Here is a 24,404-nt window from a genome sequence, read left to right as displayed (position 1 = left end):
ACAGGTCCCCCCACACACACACACACTGACACCACACTGGGGCACAGGTCCCCCCCCACACACACACTGACCCACACTGGGGTACAGATCCCCCCCACACACACACTGACCCTCACTGGGGTACAGGTCCCACACACACACACACACACACACACACTGACCCTCATACACCCCACACATGACACACACTCCCTCACTGGGATACAGGTCCCACACACACACACACACACACACACACACACACCCACTGGGGTACAGGTCCCACACACACACACACACTGACTCTCACTGGGGTACAGGTCTCACACATACACACAGACCCTCACTGGGGCACAGGTCCCCCCCACACACACACTGACCCTCACTGGGGTACAGGTCCCACACACACACACACACACTGACCCACACTGGGGTCCGGAACCCCCACACACACACACACTGACCCCTCACTGAAAGTGCTTTAAATCTCTGTGAGATGTGAGCCCTACAACATTTCCCATGACATAAGGGCAGCACAGTGGTGCAGCTGGTAGTGCTGCTGCCCCACTGCACCGAAGACCTGTGTTCAATCCTGACCTTGGTTGCTGCCTGTGTGGAGTTTGCACCTTCTCCCTGTGGCCACTCGGTTTTCATCCGGGTGCTCCGGTTTCCTCGAAGACATGTGGGTTGGTGGGCGAACCAGCCTCTGTGGATGGGAAAGCGGGATAACATGGAACTGGTGTGGATGGGTGGTCAATGGTCGGTGTGGACTCAATGGGGCAAAGGGCCTGATTCCGTGCTGTATCTCCAAACTAAATTAAACTTTCACTTCTGTGTTGTTGCCTGACTCACAAAAATCTCCCCAATTGCTTCCAGAGTCTTGAGGAAGCAGCTCAACCCTCTGCATGCCAAGAGAACATATACTGAACATTGCCATACCAGCTGGAGATGTATGTTTGCTCAATAACATCATGGATTTTATGCATGCCTATATTTTATGTATAAAAGTAGCTACTATGATACTTCTATCCATCACTCTTCCCCCTGGTGGTAATGCCCGTGAGCAGAGGCAGAGCATTTATTTACAGCAACTGCACTCTGGTGCTATAATAAATATTTATTACTGATCCTGATGCTGGGCAGCACAGTGGTGCAGTGGTAGAGTTGCTACCTCCCAGCACCAGAGACCCAGGTTTAATCCTGGCAATGGGTGCTGTATGTACGGAGTTTGTACGTTCTCCCTGTGACTATGTGGGTTTCTCCGGGTGCTCCGGCTTCCTCCCACAACCCAAAGGCTCCAGGGTTTGTAGATGAATTGGCTTCAGTAAAATGGTAAATTGTCCCCAGTGTGTGCATGTGATGGTGTTAATGTACGGGGTGATCGCTGGTCGGCGCAGACTTGGTGAGCCGAAAGGCCTGTTTCCACCCTCTATCTCTAAACTAAAAACTAAACTAAGCTAATGTCCAGCACTACTGGATCCGTTGCACCCATGGAATTCTGCTGCCTGTTGTTCCCATGTAGGATCGGCAATTTGATTGCCTTCGGAAGTCTTTAGTGAGGCTTTTCCAAATGGAGAGTGAACATCTGGACATTGGATGAACAGGTTCCATGCTGGAACCCCAAGACTAGGCCACTGTGATGGACATCTTTGTTGCTCTTCCAGTCCCACATCGATAGTACTAATGTCATATATCACAGAAAGAGGCCCTTTGGCCCACTGTGTCCATGCATGCCGAACATTGCACCCATCTATACTAGCCCCCATTTACCAGCATTAACATTGAACAGTACAGCACAGAAACAGGCCCTCAAGCCCTTAACGTCCACGTTGAACTAGGTCCATTGTCCGTCCTATTAATCCAGGAGTGTTCTAATGACCTTGTGATTCAAATGCCCGTGTAGATGCTTTAATGTTGTCAGTGCCTGCTTCCCCATCTCTTCAGGCAACATGTTCCAGATTCCAATCACTCTGTTTAAATAAATATTCTCCCGGACATCTCTTCTTAACCTCCTGCCTCTCACCTGAATCCAATGCCTTCTCCGATGACCCCTCTGTGGACCCAATCCATCCAGCTCATCATTTTATCAGCCTTTCCTCACCAGGGAAAGCAACTTGGGTTGCACAGTGGCGCAGTGGTAGAATGAATGCCAGAGACACAGGGCCCATTCCAACTCCGGGTGCTAACTGCACGGAGTTACTACATTCTCCCTGTGACCGCGTGGGTTGTCTCTGGGTGCTTCAGTTTCCTCCTACACTCCAAAGACGAGCAGGACTGTAGGTTAATTGGCTTCTGCAAATTGTCCCTGGTGTGTAGAATAGAACTAGTATACGTGTGATCGTTGGTCAGCAGGAACTGGTTGGGCCGAAGGGCCTTTTCTGCACTGCATCTCCAGGCTTAAACTAAACCCCACCCTACCCAATATCTGCTTACTTGCATTGATTTTCCTTTTCCAAGCTCATCAGAAAATTAGTTGCTGATTTCAACTTTCTTAATGTATCTGGATGATGCAATGTCGGAAAAGTTTGCTTTGGTCACCGCTGTTTCTGAACTCTCACAACATTTCACAACACCTCTTTCCAGAAATGCACTCTGCAATATTCTATTTTTAGAATGTTAATGTTCTTTGACTTTACCATTATTTCGATGACCAGATAACATCTTGGTGGGATCGTGTACAAGCAGCTTAAGTCTGTTCCCAGCCGTGCTGGTCTTGGCCTTGGTGTGATACGTCTGGTGGCTGTTATTCTCCATGGCGACGTGTTACTCAAAATTAATAGAGTCATACAGCGTGGAAACAGGCCCTTCGGCCCAACATGCCCACACCAATCTACATGCCCCAGCTACACTAGTCCCACCTGCCCACGTTTGGTCCATATCCCTCCAAACCTGTCCTATCCATGTACCTGCCTAACTGTGGGATAGTCCCAGCCTCAACAACTTCCTCTGGCAGCTCGGACCATACACCCTCCACTCTTTGTGTGAAAACATTACCCCTCAGACTCCTACTAGATCTTTTCCCCTTCACCTTAAACATTTGTCCTCTGGTCCTCGATTCACCTACTTTGGGCAAGAGACTGTGCATCTATCCGATCTATTCCCCTCATGATTCTATACACTGCTATAAGATCATCCCTCATCCTCCTGCGCTCCAAGGAATAGAGTCCCAGCCTAAACCTCTCCCTGTAGCTCAGACCCTCTAGTCTTTGCAACATCCTCGTAAATCTTCTCTGTACCCATCCCAGCTTGGCAACATTAAGATTTGCAGATTATACGTACCATGTGTTTCCTTGTGTTCTGCCATTTTTCTCAAATCTATAATTGGAATTGGACTATGGATTCCGAACACTGGCCATTGTAACTTCTGGCACCCAGCTTGGCTGAACAGAAGGTAGACACAAAAAGCTGGAGTAACTCAGCAGCTCAGGAGAAAGGGAATAGGTGACATTTCGGGTCGAGACCCTTCTTCAGACCTAGAAGGGTCTCGACCCGAAATGTCACATTCCTTCTCTCCAGAGGCTGCCTGACCTGCTGAGTTACTCCAGCTTTTTGTGTCTTTCTTTGGTTTAAACCAGCACCTGTTCCTTCCTACACATTTTGGCTGAACAGTCAAATACTTGATCTCCAAGTATTGATTTTGATCTTCAAGATCTTGAAGAAGAAATAGTTCTTCTTTGGCAAAAATAAATACATAAAACGGTGAGAGACGAGGAAACACACGGTACGTTTCCCCAGGAGTACAATAGTTTCACAATTATTGACACAACACATGTCACTCAGGCACAAGATGCACCAAAGAAGATCGCAAGTAAATGCAATCACAAGACTGATCTACCAGCTGCAATAAAGATACACCTTGCAGAGCTGCTGCTGCCTCAGGGCTCCAGTAACCCAGATTCAAGTCCCCACCTTGGTTCAGTTTGTGTGGAGTTGACATTTTCTACCAGTGCTTCAGGTTGGCCTCCCACATCGCAAGGACGTGCAGTTTGGGAGGACCACTGGCCCACTGTAACCTTGGTGAGTGATGGAATGGTTGCTCCTCGGAGATTAGCTATTTCTCGCTCCATGGATGTTGACTGCCAGTGCTTCCCGCTGAGTTTCTCCACCATTTTGATGTGGTATCGGAGATTAATTTCTCCAGCATCCTCATCTCCTTTGACTAAAGGTGCGTTGGGTTTTTTCTCTAAACATTTCTGAGGCTGTGCACTCTCTGTTGTCCTAGACAATCCCAAATCGCCATCCCATTTTGTTACTGAAGAATAGCCATATATTTTTGAAAACATCCTCGTTTTGAAGCCACAAGGCTTCTGTCAGGATGCTCTCACCAGTTGTCTCTCACTTGGCCAAACTTGTGGTGTTACTGGGGCCCTCCGGAGAGAAGGAATGCATTTCGGGTCACTGGCTTGTGACTCTGATCGTGCTAAGAGGTGTGTTCTCGCGTGGACGTCGGGAGAAAACTGCTGCCGCATGTGTTGGAGGGTCAGTGACCCCCCCCCCCCCCCTCCAGTTCTTGTAGTCAGTAAATGATGGATCACTTGAGGAGTACCTACTGTGAGTTTTCCTGTACTCACCTGCCCACGGGAACTATCTCATTATATGAGGCTTTCTCTACACATCGGACTTTTCCTTTGTCAGCATCAGTATAAAGTGGATGGTCTCATGTAGCAGAGGAGAGCAAGGGAGGATGTAATTTTCTGCCAGGTTCATCAACGGCTCAATGGCTTGAAACGATTTTTACTGCACAGTATAGATAGTTGATTCTTCAAGTTGACCAATTCCCACCTACAACAACCCATGTTACTTCAATTCATTCTCTGGGAGGTTCTCTGGGAAGTGCAACGAGATCTGGGTGGCCTTGTACACCAGTCACTGAAAGTAAACATGCAGGTACAGCAGGCAGTGAAGAAAGCTAATGGCATGAGAAAAAACATTTTTCACACAGAGAGTGGTGAATCTCTGGAATTCCCTGCCACAGAAGGTAGTTGAGGCCAGTTCATTGGCTATAAATAAGAGGGAGTTAGATGTGGCCCTTGTGGCTAAGGGGATCAGGGGGTATGGAGAGAAGGCAGGTACGGGATACTGAGTTGGATGATCAGCCATAATCATATTGAATGGCGGTACAGGCTCGAATGGCCGAATGGCCTACTCCTGCACCTATTTTCTATGTTTCTATGTTTCCATGTTGGCCTTCATTGCGAGAGGATTTGAGTATAGGAGTAAAGAGGTCCTTCTGCAGTTGTACGGGGCCCTTGTGAGACCACATCTGGAGTAATGTGTGCGGTTTTGGTCCCCTAATTTGAGGAAGGCCATCCTTGCTATTGAGGCAGTGCAGCGTAGGTTCACGAGGTTAATCCCTGGGATGGCGGGACTGTCACTTGAGAAGAGATTGGAAAGACTGGGCTTTTATTCACTGGAATTTAGAGGGACGAGAGGGGATCTTATAGAAACGTATACAATTATAAAAGGACTGGATAAGCTAGATGCAGAATTTTTTTTCCCAATGTTGAGGGGGTCCAGAACCAGGGGCCACAGTCTAAGAATAAAGGTGAGGCCATTTAAAACTGAGGTGAGAAAAAACGTTTTCACCCAGAGAGTTGTGAAATTGTAGAATTCTCTGCCACAGAGGGCAGTGGAGGCCAATTCACTGGATGGATTTAAAAGAAAGTTAGATGGAGCTCTAGGGGGTAGCGGAATCAAGGGATATGGGGAGAAGGCAGTCACGTGAAGGAAGGCAGGTGGATGATCAGCCATAATCCCAATGAATGGCGGTGCAGGCTCAGAGGGCCAAATGGCCTCCTCCTGCACCTATTTTCTATGTTTCTCTATTTCACTTTCTATTTTTGTTCCTCCCAGTATTGGCTAATATCGACTTGAAATTCCTGGTGACCCAGTGACAAGAAAATTCCGGGCAGTGAATTCTACAGCAGCTCTTCACGATGACTCACTTCCACAAATGGTGAAATTCTGCGGATGGGAACTTCTGTACCGAGATGATGAGGGAATAAAAGCCCAATGCTGGATCAAGAGGAACCTCACACTGTCCCCATCATGAGGAACACATTGATCAATGATGCCAGTGGTAAACAGTATAACACCTTCAGTGAACGTATACAGCAGCAGGAGCCTCAGGCAAGGTAAGAACTAGAAACAGCCTTTCAAAATCAGATGCAATTAAGAACGACGGAATTAAAAAAAAAAGTACCTCATAAATGTAATGCTTTCAAAAAATTGATATATTGAGAAAGTTAGACACAAAATGCTGGAGTAACTCAGCGGGACAGGCAGTATCTCGAGAGAAGGAATGGGTAACGTTTCTGGTCGAGACCCTACTTCAGACTAAAGGTATACCGTATATCAAGGTATATCAAGAACGTTTTTTGTTTGGCACTTTTGATGTTGAGCTGGACACGCTAGAGGCAGGAAACATGTTCCCGATGTTTGGGTGGAGTCCAGAACCAGGGGCCACACAGTTTAAGAATAAGGAGTAAGCCGTTTAGAACGGAGACGAGGAAACACTTTTTCTCACAGAGAGTGGTGAGTCTGTGGAATTCTCTGCCTCAGAGGGCGGTGGATGCCGGTTCTCTGGATGCTTTCAAGAGAGAGCTCGATAGGGCTCTTAAAAATAGCGGAGTCAGGGGATATGGGGAGAAGGCAGGAACGGGGGGTACTGATTGGAGATGATTAGCCACGATCACATTGAATGGCGGTGCTGGCTCGAAGGGTTGAATGGCCTACTCCTGCACCTATTGTCTATTGTCTATTGAGTCGCGTTGAGTTTAGTTTATTGTCACGTGTACCACGGTACAGTGTAAACGTTTGTGGCGTGCTAACCAGTCGACGGAAAGACAACACATCATTACAATCGAGCCGTCCACAGTGTGCAGATGGATTTAAAAGAGTGGAGTGATTGTGATGCATGATTGCAGATTCACTTCCGTGACCAGCACACAAAGAGTCGCCTGGGTTTGGGCATCGTCTATGATCAGTGTTCAATGTCCTAGAGTAATTTTACATAAGCAGCACCAGACAAAAATCAATATTGACTCACTGAGGGTAGATATTGGAGTAAAAGATTACCGATGCTAAACATCTGAATTATAAACAGAAAATGCAGGAAACAACTGAGCTGGCAACATTTTGTGATTTTATGACTGTTGGCTGATCAATTTCCCTCCTGGGTTAAATAAAGTTCTATTGTATCGTATCGTATCGTATCTGTGGAGAGAAGAAATGGCTCAGGCCCGCACCAGAACATTGTTGGGAGTTTACTGTATGAAAGTTTGATCACTGTGTTCCAAAATAATTCATTGACTATAAGACAGTTTGAGATAACAGCTGGCGGAGGCTCCAAGGATGTTGCTCCGTGTATGTAAGCTGTACAGAAGTATGGCATAGAGGCACAGTTGAAAGATGCATTTTCTCTTTTTTTCAGTTAACATGATTTAAAAATATGATAATTAATAAATAAGATACGATTGTCGAAGGCAGAGGGTTGTGGCGGAAGGGTGTTGTTCTGGCTGGTGGCCTGTGATCAGTGGAGTTCTGCAGGGATCTGTGCTGGGACCTCTGCTGTTTGTGATGTGTATAAATGACTTGGAAGTTAATGTTGGTTCTGGCTGGTGGCCGATGTGAGGAAGGTCAGGGGACATGCTTGCCTTCATTGGTCAGTTCTGCAGGACTTTGGTTAGAAACATAGAAACATAGAAATTAGGTGCAGGAGTAGGCCATTCGACCCATCGAGCCTGCACCGCCATTCAATATGACCAAGGCTCAACATCCAACTCAGTATCCCGTACCTGCCTTCTCTCCATACCCCCTGACCCCCGTAGCCACAAGGGCCACATCTAAAATGACTTGGAAGTTAATGTAGGAGTTCAGATTCACCACTCTCTGCGTGAAAAAAAAGTTCTTCTCGTCTCGAGGATTTCCCCTTTATCCTTAAGCTGTGACCCCTGTCGACAACGGAAAATCGATGGCCTGTCCAGTTGTTTTGTAAGTTTCTATAAGATGAGGAAAACCAAGTCTATCCATTTTCTTCATAAGACAGTGATACAAGTCTGGGACATCCCTCTATGGCTTGCCTTCATCAGATTTGGAGACGTACGCAATACTCCAGGTACCAAGACCCTGTACAGCAGTATATACCAAATCCTTTTGCAATGAAAGCTAAGCTTTCTTTACTGCCTTGCACCTGCATGCCTACCTTCGACTGGTGTACCATTTCGCTGTTCCCCCTTTCCCAGGTCACCATTTAGTTTGAAGTATTGTGTGCAGTTCTGATCACTCCATCATGGGAGGCTTTGGAGAGAGTACAGATGTTCAGAACGCTGCCTGGTTTAGAGAGCATTCGCTATAAGGACAAATTGTACAAACTTGGATTGTTTTCTCTGGAAGCTGAAGAGAGACCTGATAGAAGTACAGAACATAAAATTATAAGATAGATTGATAGGTAGATAGATAGATAGATAGATAGATAGATAGATAGATAGATAGATAGATAGATAGATAGATAGATAGATAGATAGATAGATAGATAGATAGATAGATAGATAGATAGATAGATTCTGTCCGTCTCCCCCACCACCTGAAGTAGGATGTTCCAGGCATTCACTACTGTAAAAAAAACATGCCCCCCACGATAGATTGTCTGTCTGTCTGTCTGTCTGTCTGTCTGTCTGTCTGTCTGTCTATCTGTCTATCTATCTATCTATCTATCTATCTATCTATCTATCTATCTATCTATCTATCTATCTATCTATCTATCTATCTATCTATCTATCTATCTTGCCAGAATGTAGTAAATGTTAAAGATTAGGTGGCATAACCTTAAGGTGAGAGGTGCAACATTTTAAGGAGATGAGGGGGCATGTTTTTTTACACAGAGAGTAGTGAATGCCTGGAACATGCTACTTCAGGTGGTGGGGGAGGCAGATATGATGGTGGCATTTTTGGATAGGCACATGGATATGCAGAGAAGGGAGGGATATGGCTCATGTGAGGATGGAGAGATTAGGTTAACCTGGGATCAAGTTCAGCACAGACGTTTGGGTCAAAGGACCTGTTCCTGTGCTCCACTCTTCTATGTTCTACGGTGAAGGAAGACAGGCAATAATGAAACGTTCACATGGTTATGGTGTGCAGTGCAGGTGAGGGTGAGGTGATGTCTCAGCAGCAGGAACAGGAACACCACACGTAACTCAAGAGCTCTGTGCAAATGGTGGAAGAGGATCTCGGGGCACAGATTCACAAGTTGCTGAAAGTAAGAACTAAGATTAATAAACCCTTTTAACCACTCACCTAAACCATTGTGTCTATATCGAGAAAAGTCACATTGAAGAGCAGAGAAGTTCACCCTGTGCACAGTTCCAGTTTTTATATTAAAAAGGGATTGGGAAAGCTTCTGAGAAGCTCTATTAAAAACAAAACTTGTGCAATTGTGACAGGAACTGAGAGATTAGAAAGGAGTGTAGATAATGTGCACGCTTCCTCAATAAAAGGCCACTGAATCATCTAGTGGAGATCTTCGTGACCATTAAAAATGCCAACAGGGTAGATGTAGAAACATTATGGGAATGTAATACAAGAGGCAGTGAATGTATGATAGTCATCAATATTCTACTGGGGAGTGAAGGAGAAATGCTTTTACTGGATAGTTCTTGGTTCTTGGTTTCTTGGTCCTCCAAAATAGGGAGGACTTCGAAATAGATAGTGGTGAGAAATAAACTCACAGCTGCAGGGAGTGGCTGAAACAATGGACTTGGATGTGGAGTAAAAGATGAGCAACATTAACAAAGGAGGAGGGGGTAGATATGAGGAGGTGCCTGAGAGCTGCTGCCCGGCCTCAACACAGTAGAGGTCAGATCAAAGGTCCCGACCTGAGACATTGCCTGACCATCGCTGCCTGCCCCGCCAAGTTCCTCCAGCACTTTTGAGTTTTAACGCAGAATTCCAGCGTCTGCAGTTCCTTGTGTCTCCATAAACGAGGGAGAGGGTGGTGTAAATCCTGGATGGACACAAAAATGCTGGAGTAACTCAGCGGGACGGGCAGCGTCTCTGGAGAGAAGGGCCGGGTGACGTTTCGGGTGGAGACCCTTCTTCAGGCTGATCCTGGAGTTGGATACATATGAGTGGAGTGCGAAGGCTCGAGGGTCCCGCTGACTGAGAGGCCAATCCACATTTTGATTCCAGGCCGGTGAATAACAGATGGATGTTCCTGGCAGTCTTCACCGCTGTGCTGGGAAACCTAAGCTTTGGTTATGCCTTGGTGTACACTTCGCCTGTGGTCCCAGAACTGGAACACTCGCAAGACCCTGGCCTCCGACTTAATGACCGTTCTGGAGCATGGTTTGAGGTAGGCACTTTTTGATGATTATTATATAATGATGATATATCATATTCACCCTGCACCGTGGGGATAGTTGATGGGACAAGGCAGTAGATTCGTCTGTGCCCAGCCCATGCTATCATTGCTATGGGAATTATCATTGGGACAGAGTTGAGGAAGATTTACTCAAGATTGAAGATTCAATTTAATTGTCACGTGTACCAATTAATAATATACAGTGAAGTTTGAGTTACCGTACAGCCATACTAAGTAATAAAGCAAAAATACACATAGCACATAAAATAAAGTTCAACATAAACTTCCACCACAGTGGAATCACCATTCCTCACTGTGATGGAAGGCAGTAAAGTTCAGTCAACTTCCTCCTTTGTTCACCCGTGGTCAGGGGCCTTTAATAGTATTATTTAAATGCCTCAACTACCTCCTCCGGCAGCTCTTTCCATTGAGGAAGGGCATTCTTGCTATTGAGGGAATGCAGCAAGAATGCCCTTCTTGCCCAGTAGGTTCACCAGGTTAACTCCCGGGATGGCGGGACTGTCATACGATGAAAGAATGGAGCGACTGGGCTTGTGTTCACTGGAATTCAGGATGAGAGAGGATCTTATAGAAGCACATACAATTATTAAGGGATTGGACACGCTAGATGCAGGAAACATGTTCCCGATGTTGGGGGAGTCCAGAGCCATGGGCCACAGTTTAAGAATAAGGGATAGGCCATTTAGAATTGAGATGAGGAAAAACCTTTTTTCACACAGTTGGGAATCTGTGGGATTCCCTGCCTCAGAAGGCAGTGGAGGCCGATTCACTGGCCGATGCATTCAAAAGAGAGTTAGATAGAGCTCTTACGGCTGGCGGAATCAAAGGGTATGGGGAGAAGGCAGGAATGGGGTACTGATTGTGGATGATCAGCCATGATCACATTGAATGGCGGTGCTGGCTCGAAGGGCCGAATGGCCTACTCCTGCACCTATTGTCTATGTATCTATGTATCAATGTACACCCACCACCCTCTGTGTGAAAAGGTTATCCCTCAGGTACCTATTAAATCTTTCCCCTCTCAGCTTAAATTTTGGTTCTCGATTCCCCTACTCTGGGCAAGAGACTCTGTGCATCTACCCGATCTATTCCTCTCATGATTGTGTACACCTCTATAAGATCACCCCTCATCTTCCTGCGCTCCAAGGAATGGAGTCCCAGCCTGCTCAACCTCCGCCACTCCAGCATTTCGTGTCTTTTTCGGTGAACCAGCATCTGCAGTTCCCTGTGTCTATTTGTTTTACAGTCTGTCTTCAACCTGGGGGCTGTCGTGGGTGGGCTGGGCGCCATGTTGTTCAATGACCTGTTGGGTCGCAAGTTGACCATCATGGTGTCTGCCGTGCCCTCCGCTGTGGGCTTTGCCTTGATGGGCGGCGCCAATACAAGATGGATGCTTGATCTGGGCCGTGCTATGACCGGTTTCGCAAGTGGAATGTCTGCCAGTTCCATCCCGGTAAGTCGCTAAATCCCTGTGAAACATGGATCCAAGCTTGCCTTGTGATCTCGTGCAACGTCGGGGGGGGCAGCCTGAGAGGGGTTAGTTTACAGTTTAGTTGAGAGATTAGATTAGATTAGATTCAACTTTAATGTCATTGCACAAATACGAGTCCAGGTACAACGGAATGCAGTTTAGCATCTAATCCAGTGGTTCCCAACGTGGGGCCTAATTTGATTTTTAAGGGGGGCAATTGGACTGAGGAGGTCTGGGTCCAAATTTTCGATTTTTATTTTTTAGGATTTTCCATCAGGTAAACATATGTAGTTTATGTTTCAGATGTTATTTTGAGTAAATAATTTTTTTGGGTTAAAAAAGGTCTTTATTGTGTAGTTATTACAACCAAGGTATTGGCGTTTTAAGCTTCTTCAGCTGAAACGGAGTTCACTTTTTAAATGATAAGAATTATATATCACCACATGGGGGCGGGGGGGGGGGGCATCAGGATTTTAGAGGTGATTAGGTGGGGCATGGCCAAAAAAAGGTTGGGAACCACTGATCTAATCAGAGTGCAAAGTAGTAAAATGCTGGTTAAAACAATATGTACAATGTGGATATAGTGATCTAGTACATAGGCAAATAAATATATACAGATAAAAGGGTATAAAAGATAGCTAACGTGGGGCCTGTGAGTTCAGCAGGGTAATGGTATTTTGGAAGAAGCTGTTCCTCAGCCCGCTGGTGCGAGACCTGAGGCTCCTGTACCTCCTCCCTGATGAGAGGAGGGCAAATAGTCCATGGTTGGGGTGTGAGGGTTCCTTAATGATTTTCCCAGCCCGTCTCAGACACCGTGTGCGGTGAAGGACAGCCATGGCAGGGAGTGGGGCATACAGCACGGTAGCAGGCCCACAAGTCCGCGCCGACCAGCCATCCCCACACACTAACGCTACCCTACACAAACTAGGGACAATTTACAATGATACCAAGACAATTAACTTACAAACCTGCACGCTTCTGGAGTGCGGGAGGAAATCGGAAATCTCGGAGAAAACCAACACACAGGTCACGGAGAGAACATACAAACTCCCTACAGACAGCACCCGTAATCAGGATCGAACCTGGTATCTGGCGCTGTGAGGCAGCAACTCTACCACTGCATCATTATGCCACCCATCTCTCCAGAGAGTCTAGTTAGATTCTCCATTCATCCCATTGTTTTGCTCCCAACTTTCTCAGCGAGACCTGCATTTACTTACCCATCATACTTCTGAAGGAAACTCTCATAAACTGGGCTGAAATCCCCATCTCCCAACCTACCTCCATGCACTTTTTCAATCTGCACTTTCTCTGTAGCTATAACAATATCCACTTACCTGCACACCAGGGGCAGTTTTTAGTGGCAATCAGCCGACCGACCTACACTATTGTGGATGTGGGAGGAAACCGGGGCACCTAAAGGAAACCCATGCAGTCACTGGAAGAACATGCAAACTCCTCGCAGACTGCACCCGAGGTCGGGATTGAACCCTGGTCTCTGGTGCTGTGAGGCAGAGGCTTTGCCAGCTGCTCTGCAGGCTGAGGGACAGTGTGAGGTAAATCAGTGGGGCACTCCCTCAGTACTGCCCCTCTGTGGCATTCCCTCAGTACTGCCCCTCTGTGGCACTCCCTCAGTACTGCCCCTCTGTGGCACTGTCTCAGTACTGCCCCTCTGTGGCACTCCCTCAGTACTGCCCCTCTGTGGCACTCCATCAGTATTGCCCCTTTGTGCAGTCTGCTGTATATGCCACCCCTCAATAGATTTAGTTTAGTGTACCGAGGTGCAGTGAAAAGCCTTTGTCTGTGTGCTCTCCAGTGAAGAAGACCACCCATTAATACAATGAAGCCATCCACAGTGCACAGTTAAAGAATAAAGGGTAGAATGTTTGGTGCAAGATATAATATTAATGTCTGAACTGTATTGGTCCACCAGCCTTCAGATTATATCTCAGGTCACTGAACCATGGGGAACACCAGATATGTTGAGAACAACAACTTGCAACAACAGGAGGTTGGGCGATCGTTTCGCCGAACACCTCCGCTCGGTCCGCAATAACCAAGCTGACCTCCCGGTGGCTCAGCACTTCAACTCCCCCTCCCACTCCGCCTCCGACCTCTCTGTCCTGGGTCTCCTCCATGGCCACAGCGAGCAGCACCGGAAATTGGAGGAACAGCACCTCATATTCCGTTTGGGGAGTCTGCACCCCGGGGGCATGAACATCGAATTCTCCCAATTTAGTCCTTGCTGTCTCCTCCCCTTCCTCAGCCCCCCTGCTGTCTCCTCCCATCCCCCAGCCTTCTGGCTACTCCTCCTTTTCCCTTTCTTGTCCCCACCCACCCCCGCCCCCCGATCAGTCTGAAGAAGGGTTTCGGCCCGAAACGTTGCCTATTTCCTTCGCTCCATAGATGCTGCTGCACCCGCTGAGTTTCTCCAGCTTTTTTGTGTAACCTTCGATTCTCCAGCATCTGCAGTTCCCTCTTAAACAACTTGCAACAACAACTGGGCTTATACCTGCTGTGCGGCTTCTACCTTCTATACTTCATGCTGCCCACTCGTGACATCGATGGTTCCAACCCAAAATGGTGGCAGCTCCCACTAACCCCTGCTGGACACCAGGTTGCTAAGTGAACGCGATCTCCTGCTTGCCAAACATTTTAATTCCCCTTCCCATTCTCATCCTGATCTTTCTGTCCTGGGCCTCCTCCACTGTCAGAATGAGGCCCAATGCAAGTTGGAGGAAGCGGTATGGACATTGATTTCTCTAATTTCCAGTACCTGTTGTATTCCCTCTCTCTCCGCCCATCCCCCACCCTAGTTGTCCTGCTAGTTTCACTGTTTGTATCTCTTTGTTATCACCTCCTTCACAGGCAACAATGGACCATTGTGGGCTCCTGGGCCATTGGTGCCGACTCTTATATGTTCTGCACTTTTTAATAGCTCTAGTTTCTCTCCCAATCTGAAGAAGGGTCTCTAATGTCACCGTTTCCCTTTCTCCAGAGATGCTGCCTGACCCGCTGAGTTACTCCAGCACTTTGTGTCTATCTTCGGTGCATCCGCAGTTGCTTCCTACACATGCTTAGTGTACTGTTCCTCTTCTCCAGGTGTATATTTCGGAGATATCAGTGGCCAAGCTGAGAGGGAGACTGGGATCTACTCCCCAGTTCATGCTTGTCTGTGGATCACTTCTGCTCTACGCTCTGGGTGAGGAATTCTGCACATTGGTGTTGCTTAGTATTGAGATGCGGTGAGATATTTGTGTGCCATCCAACCAAATCATACCGTACATCAAGCCTCGCACAAGTGCAACAGGCACAGCCAAGAGAAACGCACCAGAGGGCAGAATATAGTGTTACAGCTACAGGGAAAGTGCAGATTTTAAAAAGTGCAACAACCGCAATGAGGTTGGCTGGGAGATGGGGATTACAGCCCAGTTTATGGGAGCTCCCTTCAGAAGACTGATACTAACAGGAAGCGGTGATATATGCTTTCAAGCTTTTGTATATTCTGCCCCAAATTGAGATGGGAGAAGAGGGGATAACTGGTGTGTAAAGGGTCCTTGATTTTGTGGCTGTTCTCCTGATGCAAAGGAAAGTGTTCTAAGATATGTTCTACATTGGTGGCAAATAGCAAAGGATGTGAAAATAATTTAATTGTAACCCGAGATAGACACACAAAAAGCTGGAGTAACTCAGCGGGACAGGCAGCATCTCTGGAGAGAAGGAATGGGTGACGTTTCGGGTCAAGGCCCTTCGTCAAACTGAGAGTCAGGGGAGAGGGAGACACAGAGAAATCAAAGACAAGGTAGATCAAGGAAAAGGTAGAATAGATGATTGTGATAAGGACACGTACAAAGATAAAATGTAACCGGGGACAGTCAGACAGTCGGCGAACTAGGAAGGGGGAGAGATGAAAAGCAAGGGTTACTTGGAGTTAGAGAAGTCAATATTCATACCGCTGGGGTGTAAGCTGCCTAAACGCAATATGTAACCCTCTGTAACCCTCTGCAGTTTGTGTTAGTAATGGGGAAAGGAGATCAGTGATTCAAGTGTAAGACTGACCTGAGATCTGTTGCTGTTTTTCAGACTTGGTCTTGTCGTGGCGTTGGCTAGCTGTTGTTGGGGCAGTTATACCAGCAATATTAATTATCGCCATGTGCTTCATGCCGGAGTCTCCTCGCTATTTAATCTCCAAAGAGCGCAATTACGAAGCCATCGAAGCCCTCCTGTGGCTTCGGGGATCGGATTCCGATTACCTGCAAGAGTACAGGACGATCGCTGAATCCCTGAACAAGGAGGTAAGTGGGAATGGCCCGTTGGGAAGGCCTTCCTTTCCTGAATTGCCTGGGTGAAGCACGGATCAGCAGCCCTGCCATCTTCCCCAACCACCATCCATGTCAATAGACTCCTCGTGTACCAAACCCCTTCACATCCACTCCCACTGCACACAGCCAGCCCAGTGGCAAACACTAGCATCCAGAAACAATGTTTGGGTCATTAGTCTCTGACATTCAAAGAGTTTAGTGGGTGATCTGTGAGCATAAATGATTATTTAATTAATTGAAAGATGCAGCATGAAAGCAGGTCCTTTGGCCCATCGAGTCCATGCTGGCCATCGATCTCCCCGTTCACACTAGTTTAGTATATTGTGGGTTAGTATTGTCACTTGCACTGAGGTACAGTGAAAAGCTTTATGTTCTGTGTTATCGTACTTTCCCCCATCCACTCTCTGCACATTGGGGACAGATGATGTTGTACACGGGGGGGGGGGGGGGGGGGGGGGGGGGGGGGGGGGGAGGGGGGGGGGATAGCACTGTATGTGAATGAAGGCCGATCTGGGTTCCAAAGCGACCATTTTAAGAAGCAACAAGGAGCTTCTATGTCTCCATGGAACTCTATGGTTACTTTGATCATCTGAACAGTTCTCCCATCACTTGTGGATTCTTGTCAGCCTTGCCCGCTTGCTCTGCATTCTACGCTGTGGATGTACTTCAGTGTTGCATAAAGTGAATCTCAGCGGGTCAGGCAGCATCTGTGGAGGGAATAGACTGGCGGGTCGGGACCCATCTTCAGACTGGTTTTAGTTGGGGGAGGGTGAAGCTGAAGGAGAGGTGGGGGCATCACAAGGCCTGGCAGCCTCACCTATACCCACTTATCTACCACTTGCCAGGATTTGTCCCACCCTCACCTCTCGTCCAGTTTCTCCCTCCCCCAGCGCCAACCAGTTTGAGTTCTGATCCGTCTACCCCATTCCCTCCAAAGACGCTGCCTGACCCATTGAGTTCCTCCAGCACTTCTTGCTTTGCTCACGACTCCAGCACCTGCAGTTCTTTGAGCCTCGGTGGTGTATAAAAGGCAAGCTCTCTCTCTTTCCCTGTTCTTCCAACGTGAGCATGTGTCTCTGTCTCCCTGCCAGGTCAAACGACTGTCGTGCATGGACCTGCGGCAGCCCTTTGTCTACAAGCCCATACTGATTACTCTCTTCATGAGAGTGTTTCAACAGACGAGTGGCATCACAGTCATCCTGGTCAACTTGCAGCTCATCTTTGACAGTACATCCGTCATCCTGGTAAGTACCAACATCACACACTGTTGCCACCCAACAATAAACCAGCCTGCTGTTCCCAGGGTCCCCATCCGTAGAGTTCCAGACCCCCCCCCTCCGTCCCCTCCACTGAAAATTATTTTCTTTAAGACGGTACAGCGGTGCAGCGGGTAGAGCTGCTGCCTCACAGCACCAGTGAACCAGGGTCGATCCGAACCTCGGCTGCTGTCTATGTGGAGTTTGTATATTTTCCCTGTGACCGCGTGGGTTTCCTCCGGGTGCTCCGGTTTCCCCCCACATCCCAAAGACGCGCGGGTTTGTAGGTTAATCGACCTCTGTAACTTGCCCCTAGTGTGTAGGATGCGAAAGTGGAATAATGTGGAGCCAGTGTACGGGGCGATCGATGGTCTCGCTGTGTGGACTCGCTGGGTCAAAGGCCTTGTTTCCACGCTGTATCTCTAAAAATAACTAAACATCTCTCCTCTACAACTTATACTAATTACTTAAAAACGTTACCCTCTGCTGACGGTAAAGGGTCCTTCATATTTAGCGTAACTCCCATCCCCTCCCCCCTCTCACTCACTTTTAGTTCTGGAGACTGACGGAGGTTTGTTTTGTAGCCAGGTTCCTATGATGCAGTGTTGGTGGGATTTGTTCGCTTGGTGTCCGTGTCCATTGCGGCCTGGGTTATGGACAAAGCTGGAAGGCGGAAACTTCTCTTTGCTTCAGGTAAAAGATGCAGTGGGTCTGAGCCACAGAGCAGGGAGCCTAATTCCATCATTCCAGGGATGGAAAGGGCATGATAAACATAGTCTTGTTTCAATAGACAATAGACAATAGGTGCAGGGGTAGGCCATTCGACTTCGAGCCAGCACCGCCATTCAATGTGATCGTGGCTGATCAGCCCCAATCAGTACCCCGTTCCTGCCTTCTCCCCATATCCTCTGATTCCGCTATCTTTAAGGGCCCTATCTAGCTCTCTCTTGATAGCATCCAGAGAATCGACCTCCACCGCCCTCTGAGGCAGAGAATTCCACAGACTCACAACTCTCTGTGTGAAAAAGTGTTTCCTCGTCTCCGTTCTAAATGCCTTACCCCTTATTCTCAAACTGTGTGGCCCCTGGTTCTGGACTCCCCCAACATCGGGAACATGCTTCCTGCCACTAGCGTGTCCAAACCCTTAATAATCTTATATGTTTCAATAAAATCCCCTCTTAATAAAACCGTTAATAATCTTATATGTTTCAATAAGATCCCCTCTTAATAAAACCCTTCTAAATTCCAGAGTACACGAGCCCCAAGTATACACCTATTGCCTATTGACCACCTCATTCAAACTCACGATATGGAAAGGATCAAACATGCTCACTTTCTAAACCAGACCACCAAGTGGAGTCTCTGTGAAGATTGGCTTCTGCATGGTCCCCATGGTCTAATGAATGTGACTGGGTCTTAGGCCAAAGTTGTTGAAGAACAGAGTGTTGGTGGTTTTAGACCTGGAGTGGGATCATTGAGAGTCCAAACTTTAAAATGTGGAAACAAGGAACTGCTGATGCAGGCTTACACAAAGTATACGAAACGCTGGAGTAACTTAGATCACTTCAGAGGTTCATCTGAACAAGACGGTACCAGTGTGGGTCTGGACATTCAAGTGGGTATAATCCATTTGTACTATCTACCTGGGTATACAAAAATGCTGGAGAAATTCAGCGGGTGCAGCAGCATCTATGGAGCGAAGGAAATAGGCAACGTTTCGGGCCGAAACGTTGCCTATTTCCTTCGCTCCATAGATGCTGCTGCACCCGCTGAGTTTCTCCAGCATTTTTGTGTACCATCGATTTTCCAGCATCTGCAGTTCCTTCTTAAACACTGTACTATCTAACTCATTGGAGACCCTCGGGCTATCTTTAATCGGACTTTATCTTGCACTAACCGTTATTCCGTATACATTTCAAGACCCTCCTCTATGTCTACAAAGCCCTCAATGGGCTTGCCCCCTCCTACATGAAAAGTCTTCTCACCCACCACTTCACCTCCAGGTCCTTCAGATCGGCCAACTTGGGGTTGCTGAATATCCCGCGGTCTAGGCTTAAGCTCAGGGGCGACCGTGCCTTTGCGGTTGCGGCTCCTAGACTGTGGAACAGCATCCCCCTTCCCATCAGAACTGCCCCCTCCATCAACTCCTTTAAGTCTAGACTAAAAACGTATCTATACTCCCAAGCCTTTCCTGACGTCCACTGAGTGAGGGCTACATGTATATATGTATGTAGTTTGTTTGTTTATACAATTCTTATAACAAATGTAAAGCCCTTTGGCCAACGAGAGTTGTTTTTTAAATGTGCTATATAAATAAATGTGACTTGACTTGACTTGAATTCCCTTTATCATGTATCTGTACACTGTGGATGGCTTGATTGTAATGTAGTGTCTTTCCGCTAACTGATTAGAACGCATCAAAAGCTTTTCATTATACCTCTGTACACATGACAATAAACTAAACTAAACATATTTCATTCCCTTTCGGAGATTTGTGCATCAGTTGGATTTTTACAATAATCCATCAGTGTTGCAGTTCCTACTCCTGAAAGTCTCATCTACATTCAATTTCTTAGTGGGGCTTGAGCTAACATTCAGTGGATTCTATGCCATCTCAGCATCCAATATTCTAACCGTTGAATCGGTGTACCACTAGGTTTGGGGTCATTGCACAACACTCTCCGAGCATGAGAAATAGCAGGGAAATTGACATTTTTCTTTCATTTTTCCCACCAGGTGCAATTATGTTTCTGTCTACGTTGACCCTTGGAGTCTACATCAGGCTGGATGTGACCAAAACATACAACACAAGCATGACTAACCATTCTAATGTGGATAGTGACCACTTAACCCTTGCGTATCACCCTCAACACAACATAGCAAAATGGCTAACCGTCCTACCTCTGCTTAGCATTATTGTTTACATATTTGGTAAGTCCTACATCAAGAGTTTGGTTAGGGGCCTATTGAGGAAGCTTTACTTTATGCCAAACTAATATTGTATCTAAGATACACACAAAGTGCTGGGGTTAGTTCAAGTTCAAGTGAATTTATTGTCATGTGTCCCTGGATAGGCCAATGAAATTCTTGCTTTGCTTGAGCACACAGTAGGCATTTACTACAAAACAGATCAGTGTGTCCTATACCGTAGTATAAATATATACACACATGAATAAATAAACTGATAAAGTGCAAATAACAGAAAATGGGTCATTAATAATCAGAGTTTTGTCCGAGCCAGGTTTAATAGCCTGATGGCTGTGGGGAAGTAGCTATTCCGTTAGCGGGTTATATTCCATTAGAGGGTTAGCGGGTCAAACAGCATCTCTGGAGAAAAAGGACAGGCGACGTTTTGGGTCGGGGGCATAATATTGTACCTACCCTGGAAGTGTTTGGTGGAATAGAGAGAAATCACCACACTTACACTTATAGGGACAGCTTTTTCCCTTCCCCTATCAGGCTTCCAAATGGCCCTTTCATACGCTAAGGTACTGTCCTATTCACCTCTACCCCATTGCGGACATGGAACTGTTTTTGGAACTGTTACGCTACAATGCTGACCACTATATTCTGTATTCTACTATATTCTGTATCTTTCTCATTGTGCTTGAGTTGGGATTGATCGTATAGTACCACCTGATTTGAATGGATCATGTGTGAAACAAAGCCTTGGTACACATGGCGGTGAACACAATAGGCAGTGTCGGTGTACCTGCAACAGAGGGTTTACATTTGCAGAGCACTGCACTGAAGCAAAGGTGGAATCAATAACCCAAATAAGTTGAGGGGAATTTTCTCACGTCAGGGTGCGGAGTCAGTGTGAAGCGGGCAGTGCAGAAAGGGAAAGGTGCTGGGGATTTGAAACATGATCAAAGTGGTGTACCTGGCCCCATCACAGCTTCCGCGGGGTTTAAAAATAAAATGATTGGGTTTCCTCTAACCCCTGTTTTCCTAGGGGTCTCGTTAGGCCTAATGGACCTTTAGTTGTTCCTGAGATATGTTGTTGCTTTGTTGGCTGATCTCTTGCCCTCATGTGATCACTAAGCCAGTTGTCACAATGTGGTTGAAGACATTGTCTCCTCTTGTTTTGTTTGCAGGTTACGCCCTGGGATGGGGTCCAATCACATGGCTGTTGATGTCGGAAATCCTTCCCCTTAAAGTGCGGGGCCTGATGTCAGGCCTGTGTGTCATTGTCAGCTGGCTCACAGGCTTCATCCTCACAGAGTATTTCCTGCTCGTGAAGGTTTGTTCCTCTTAATGAATTCTCCTTCTCTTCTACCCCACAGGTCTGAAGGATTTGTTTTCTCTCCTGGGAGAAAGAAATTCCATGTCCCTTGGTCCCCTAAATATCCCCAAATCCTCTGTCGGTCAGTCAGCCTCCACCTCCCCCTCCTGGGGAAGTGAATGCAGAGGTTTCATGAGGTGTTGCGTGAGGAAATATCTTCTCTTCCCAGAGTTGAATGATCATATCCTTATCTTGAGATGTGATCTCTGGTCCTCGACATGCCAGCCCAGTGAATCATCAAACCCTGCACAAGCTCCATACTTTTCAATGAGATCATCTCTACCATCCTTGAATTTAATCTGATGAACCTTTGTTTCATTCCCTCTATTGCAAGTATACCCTACCTTAGGTAGAGAGACTGGACCTGTCCATAAAGTTCCAAGTTTAATTTAGAAACATAGAAAATAGGTGCAGGAGTAGGCCATTCGGCCCTTCACCGCCATTCAATATGATCATGGCTGATCATCGAACTCAGTATCCTGAATCTGCCTTTTCTCCATACCCCCTGATCCCTTTAGCCACAAGGGCCACATCTAACTCCCTCTTAAATATAGCCAATTGAACTGTCCTCAACTACCTTCTGTGGCAGAGAATTCCAGAGATTCACCACTCTCTGTGTGAAAAATGTTTTCCTCATCTCGGTCCTAAAAGATTTCCCCCTTTATCCTTAAACTGTGACCCCTTGTTCTGGACTTCCCCAACATCGGGAACAAGCTTCCTGCATCTAGCCTGTCCAACCCCTTAAGAATTTTGTAAGTTTCTATAAGATCCCCCCTCAATCTTATAAATTCTAGCGAGTATAAGCCGGGTCTATCCAGTCTTTCTTCGTTTAGTTTAGTTTGATGTAGTTTAGTTTAGTTTGATGTACAAATACAGAATGGAAACAGACTCTTCAGACCACAGAGTCCATGCTGACTATTGATTCTGTTCACACTAGTTCTATGTTATCCCACTATCTCACGCTAGTGGCAATTTGCAGAGGTCAATCAACGTATGAACCTGATGATAGACACAAAATGCTGGGGTAACTCCAGCAGGCCGGGCAGCATCTCTGGAGAAAAGGAATATGTGACGTTCCGGGTAGAGACCCTTCTGTACGTCTTTGGGATGTGGGCGGACACTGGATCAACCGTAGGAAATGCACGCAGACACAGATAGAACGTGAGAACTCCACACAGGCAGCAACGGAGGTCAGGATCGATCCCAGCTTTCCAGCTGCAGCAGTGTGCTGCCCTAGTCCAAAGGTGTGGTCTCTCCAGGGCCCTGTATGATCCTCAGTGTTTCACGCAGATCCTCTTGCAAGGTGGGCCAACATACCATTGTTTTACCTGCCCATTAGATTATAATCGTTTATGTATGAGGATACCCAGATCTCTCCAGGCAACAACAGGTTTCAATCTTTCACTATGTAAAACAACACTCCATTTTTCAATTTTTTTATCTTCCATTCATGACAGAAATAGATCGGGTAGATGCACAGAGTCTCTTGCCCAGAGTATGGGGAATCGAGAACTAGAGGACATAGGTTTAAGGTGAGGTGGGAAAAATTTAATACGAATCTGAGGGGTAGCGTTTTCACACAAAGGGTGGTGGGTGTATGGAACGAGCTGCCAGAGGGAGTTAGGTCAGGGACTATCACAACATTTAAGAAAAATTTGGGCAGGTAAATGGATAGGATAGGTTTAGAGGGATATGAAGGTTGGTGGAGATGCTGTCAGATCCAATGAGTTACTCCAGTACTTTTCGTCTTTGTTTGTAAGCCAGCATCTGCAGTTCATTGTGATTACGTTTTCCTGCACAGATTGTCGTAATATCAAGTCTGGCATGCTTCACTAAAGATCATCGCACACACCTCTTTCTTATAATTTAATCATTTTAGTCATGGTTAAAGTTGGAGATTTACAGTATCTACAAATGAGTCTATGCCTCTGGGGAAGTTTTTGTTTAAAAGAGTTTAAACACTTTGTTCTTGTTCAGGCTACCTATGGACTCGCTGTGCCCTTCTTGTTCTTCTGTGTGATCTCTGCCCTGGGAATAATATTCACCGCTCTCTGCGTCCCGGAAACCAAAGGGAAAACCTTGGAGCAAATTGAAGACGAGTTCAGGAACTTGAAGACTCCCCGCGATGATGACAACAGTTGACGTGGACCCTCGATGTTGAAGAGCTGGAAGTTAAGGACTTGCTCTGATAAGCTCCTCTTCCTGTCCATCCGATGAGGGGGAAACCCATCCCAAAGCAAAAATTAATTTGGTGCATTTTTTCATCACCTGCTATTGTACAAAGAGTTGGTGATGCAGGGGTGGTTCCTCTTTGCATACCTCCACACATCACACACTCTCGGGGCTAGTGCGGAGCAGGTTAGATATACGGAGTAAAACTCCCTCCACCTTGACCCATCAAACACTCGAGGTACAGCATGGGCACCTGCTTATAAGATGTTACTGTGTGTTTTTTCATCAAATACTTCCAATGAAGGTAGTGTTGGGGTGTAGTCTGTTGAGATTTCACAACCTCTGGAGGGAGCAAGTGTTGGGTGGCACAGTGGTAGAGTTTCTGCCTTACAGATCCACAGTCCCAGGTTCGATCCTGACTACAGGTGGTCTGTGCAGTTTATACGTTCTTCCTGTGGGTTTTCTCCGGGTGCACCGGATTTCTTCCACACTCCGAAGACATAGAGGTTTGTAGGTTCCTTGGCTTCTGGAAATTGTA

The 24,404-nt window shown here is 46.7% G+C and overlaps 1 protein-coding gene across 1 annotated transcript; it reads left to right on the top strand.

The window, feature by feature from the left end:
- The first annotated feature begins 10,171 nt into the window (after window positions 1-10,171).
- slc2a6 (solute carrier family 2 member 6) lies at window positions 10,172-24,259 on the top strand. The gene is made up of 9 exons (XM_055660290.1): window positions 10,172-10,330; window positions 11,607-11,813; window positions 14,934-15,033; window positions 15,915-16,126; window positions 17,245-17,397; window positions 17,994-18,102; window positions 20,146-20,340; window positions 21,507-21,652; window positions 23,672-24,259. The coding sequence occupies exons 1-9, from the start codon at window positions 10,187-10,189 to the stop codon at window positions 23,834-23,836; spliced, it is 1,431 nt and encodes a 476-aa protein (XP_055516265.1). The 5' UTR covers window positions 10,172-10,186; the 3' UTR covers window positions 23,837-24,259.
- Window positions 24,260-24,404: the final 145 nt, after the last annotated feature.

Source organism: Leucoraja erinacea, chromosome 31 (genome assembly GCF_028641065.1).
Source record: "Leucoraja erinacea ecotype New England chromosome 31, Leri_hhj_1, whole genome shotgun sequence".
Lineage (NCBI taxonomy): Eukaryota > Metazoa > Chordata > Chondrichthyes > Rajiformes > Rajidae > Leucoraja > Leucoraja erinaceus.
The sequence above is the reverse complement of the archived record's forward strand: the minus strand, read 5'-3'. Positions and strand labels throughout refer to the sequence as shown.

What these genes read in the sequence shown, in the direction of transcription:
- slc2a6 (XM_055660290.1), top strand. Translation starts at nt 10,187, where the DNA reads ATGTTCCTGGCAGTCTTCACCGCTGTGCTGGGAAACCTAAGCTTTGGT. An exon ending in CTGAATCCCTGAACAAGGAG is followed by an intron (nt 16,127 to 17,244) that starts GTAAGTGGGAAT and finishes TCTCCCTGCCAG; the next exon opens with GTCAAACGACTGTCGTGCAT. An exon ending in GAAACTTCTCTTTGCTTCAG is followed by an intron (nt 18,103 to 20,145) that starts GTAAAAGATGCA and finishes TTTTCCCACCAG; the next exon opens with GTGCAATTATGTTTCTGTCT.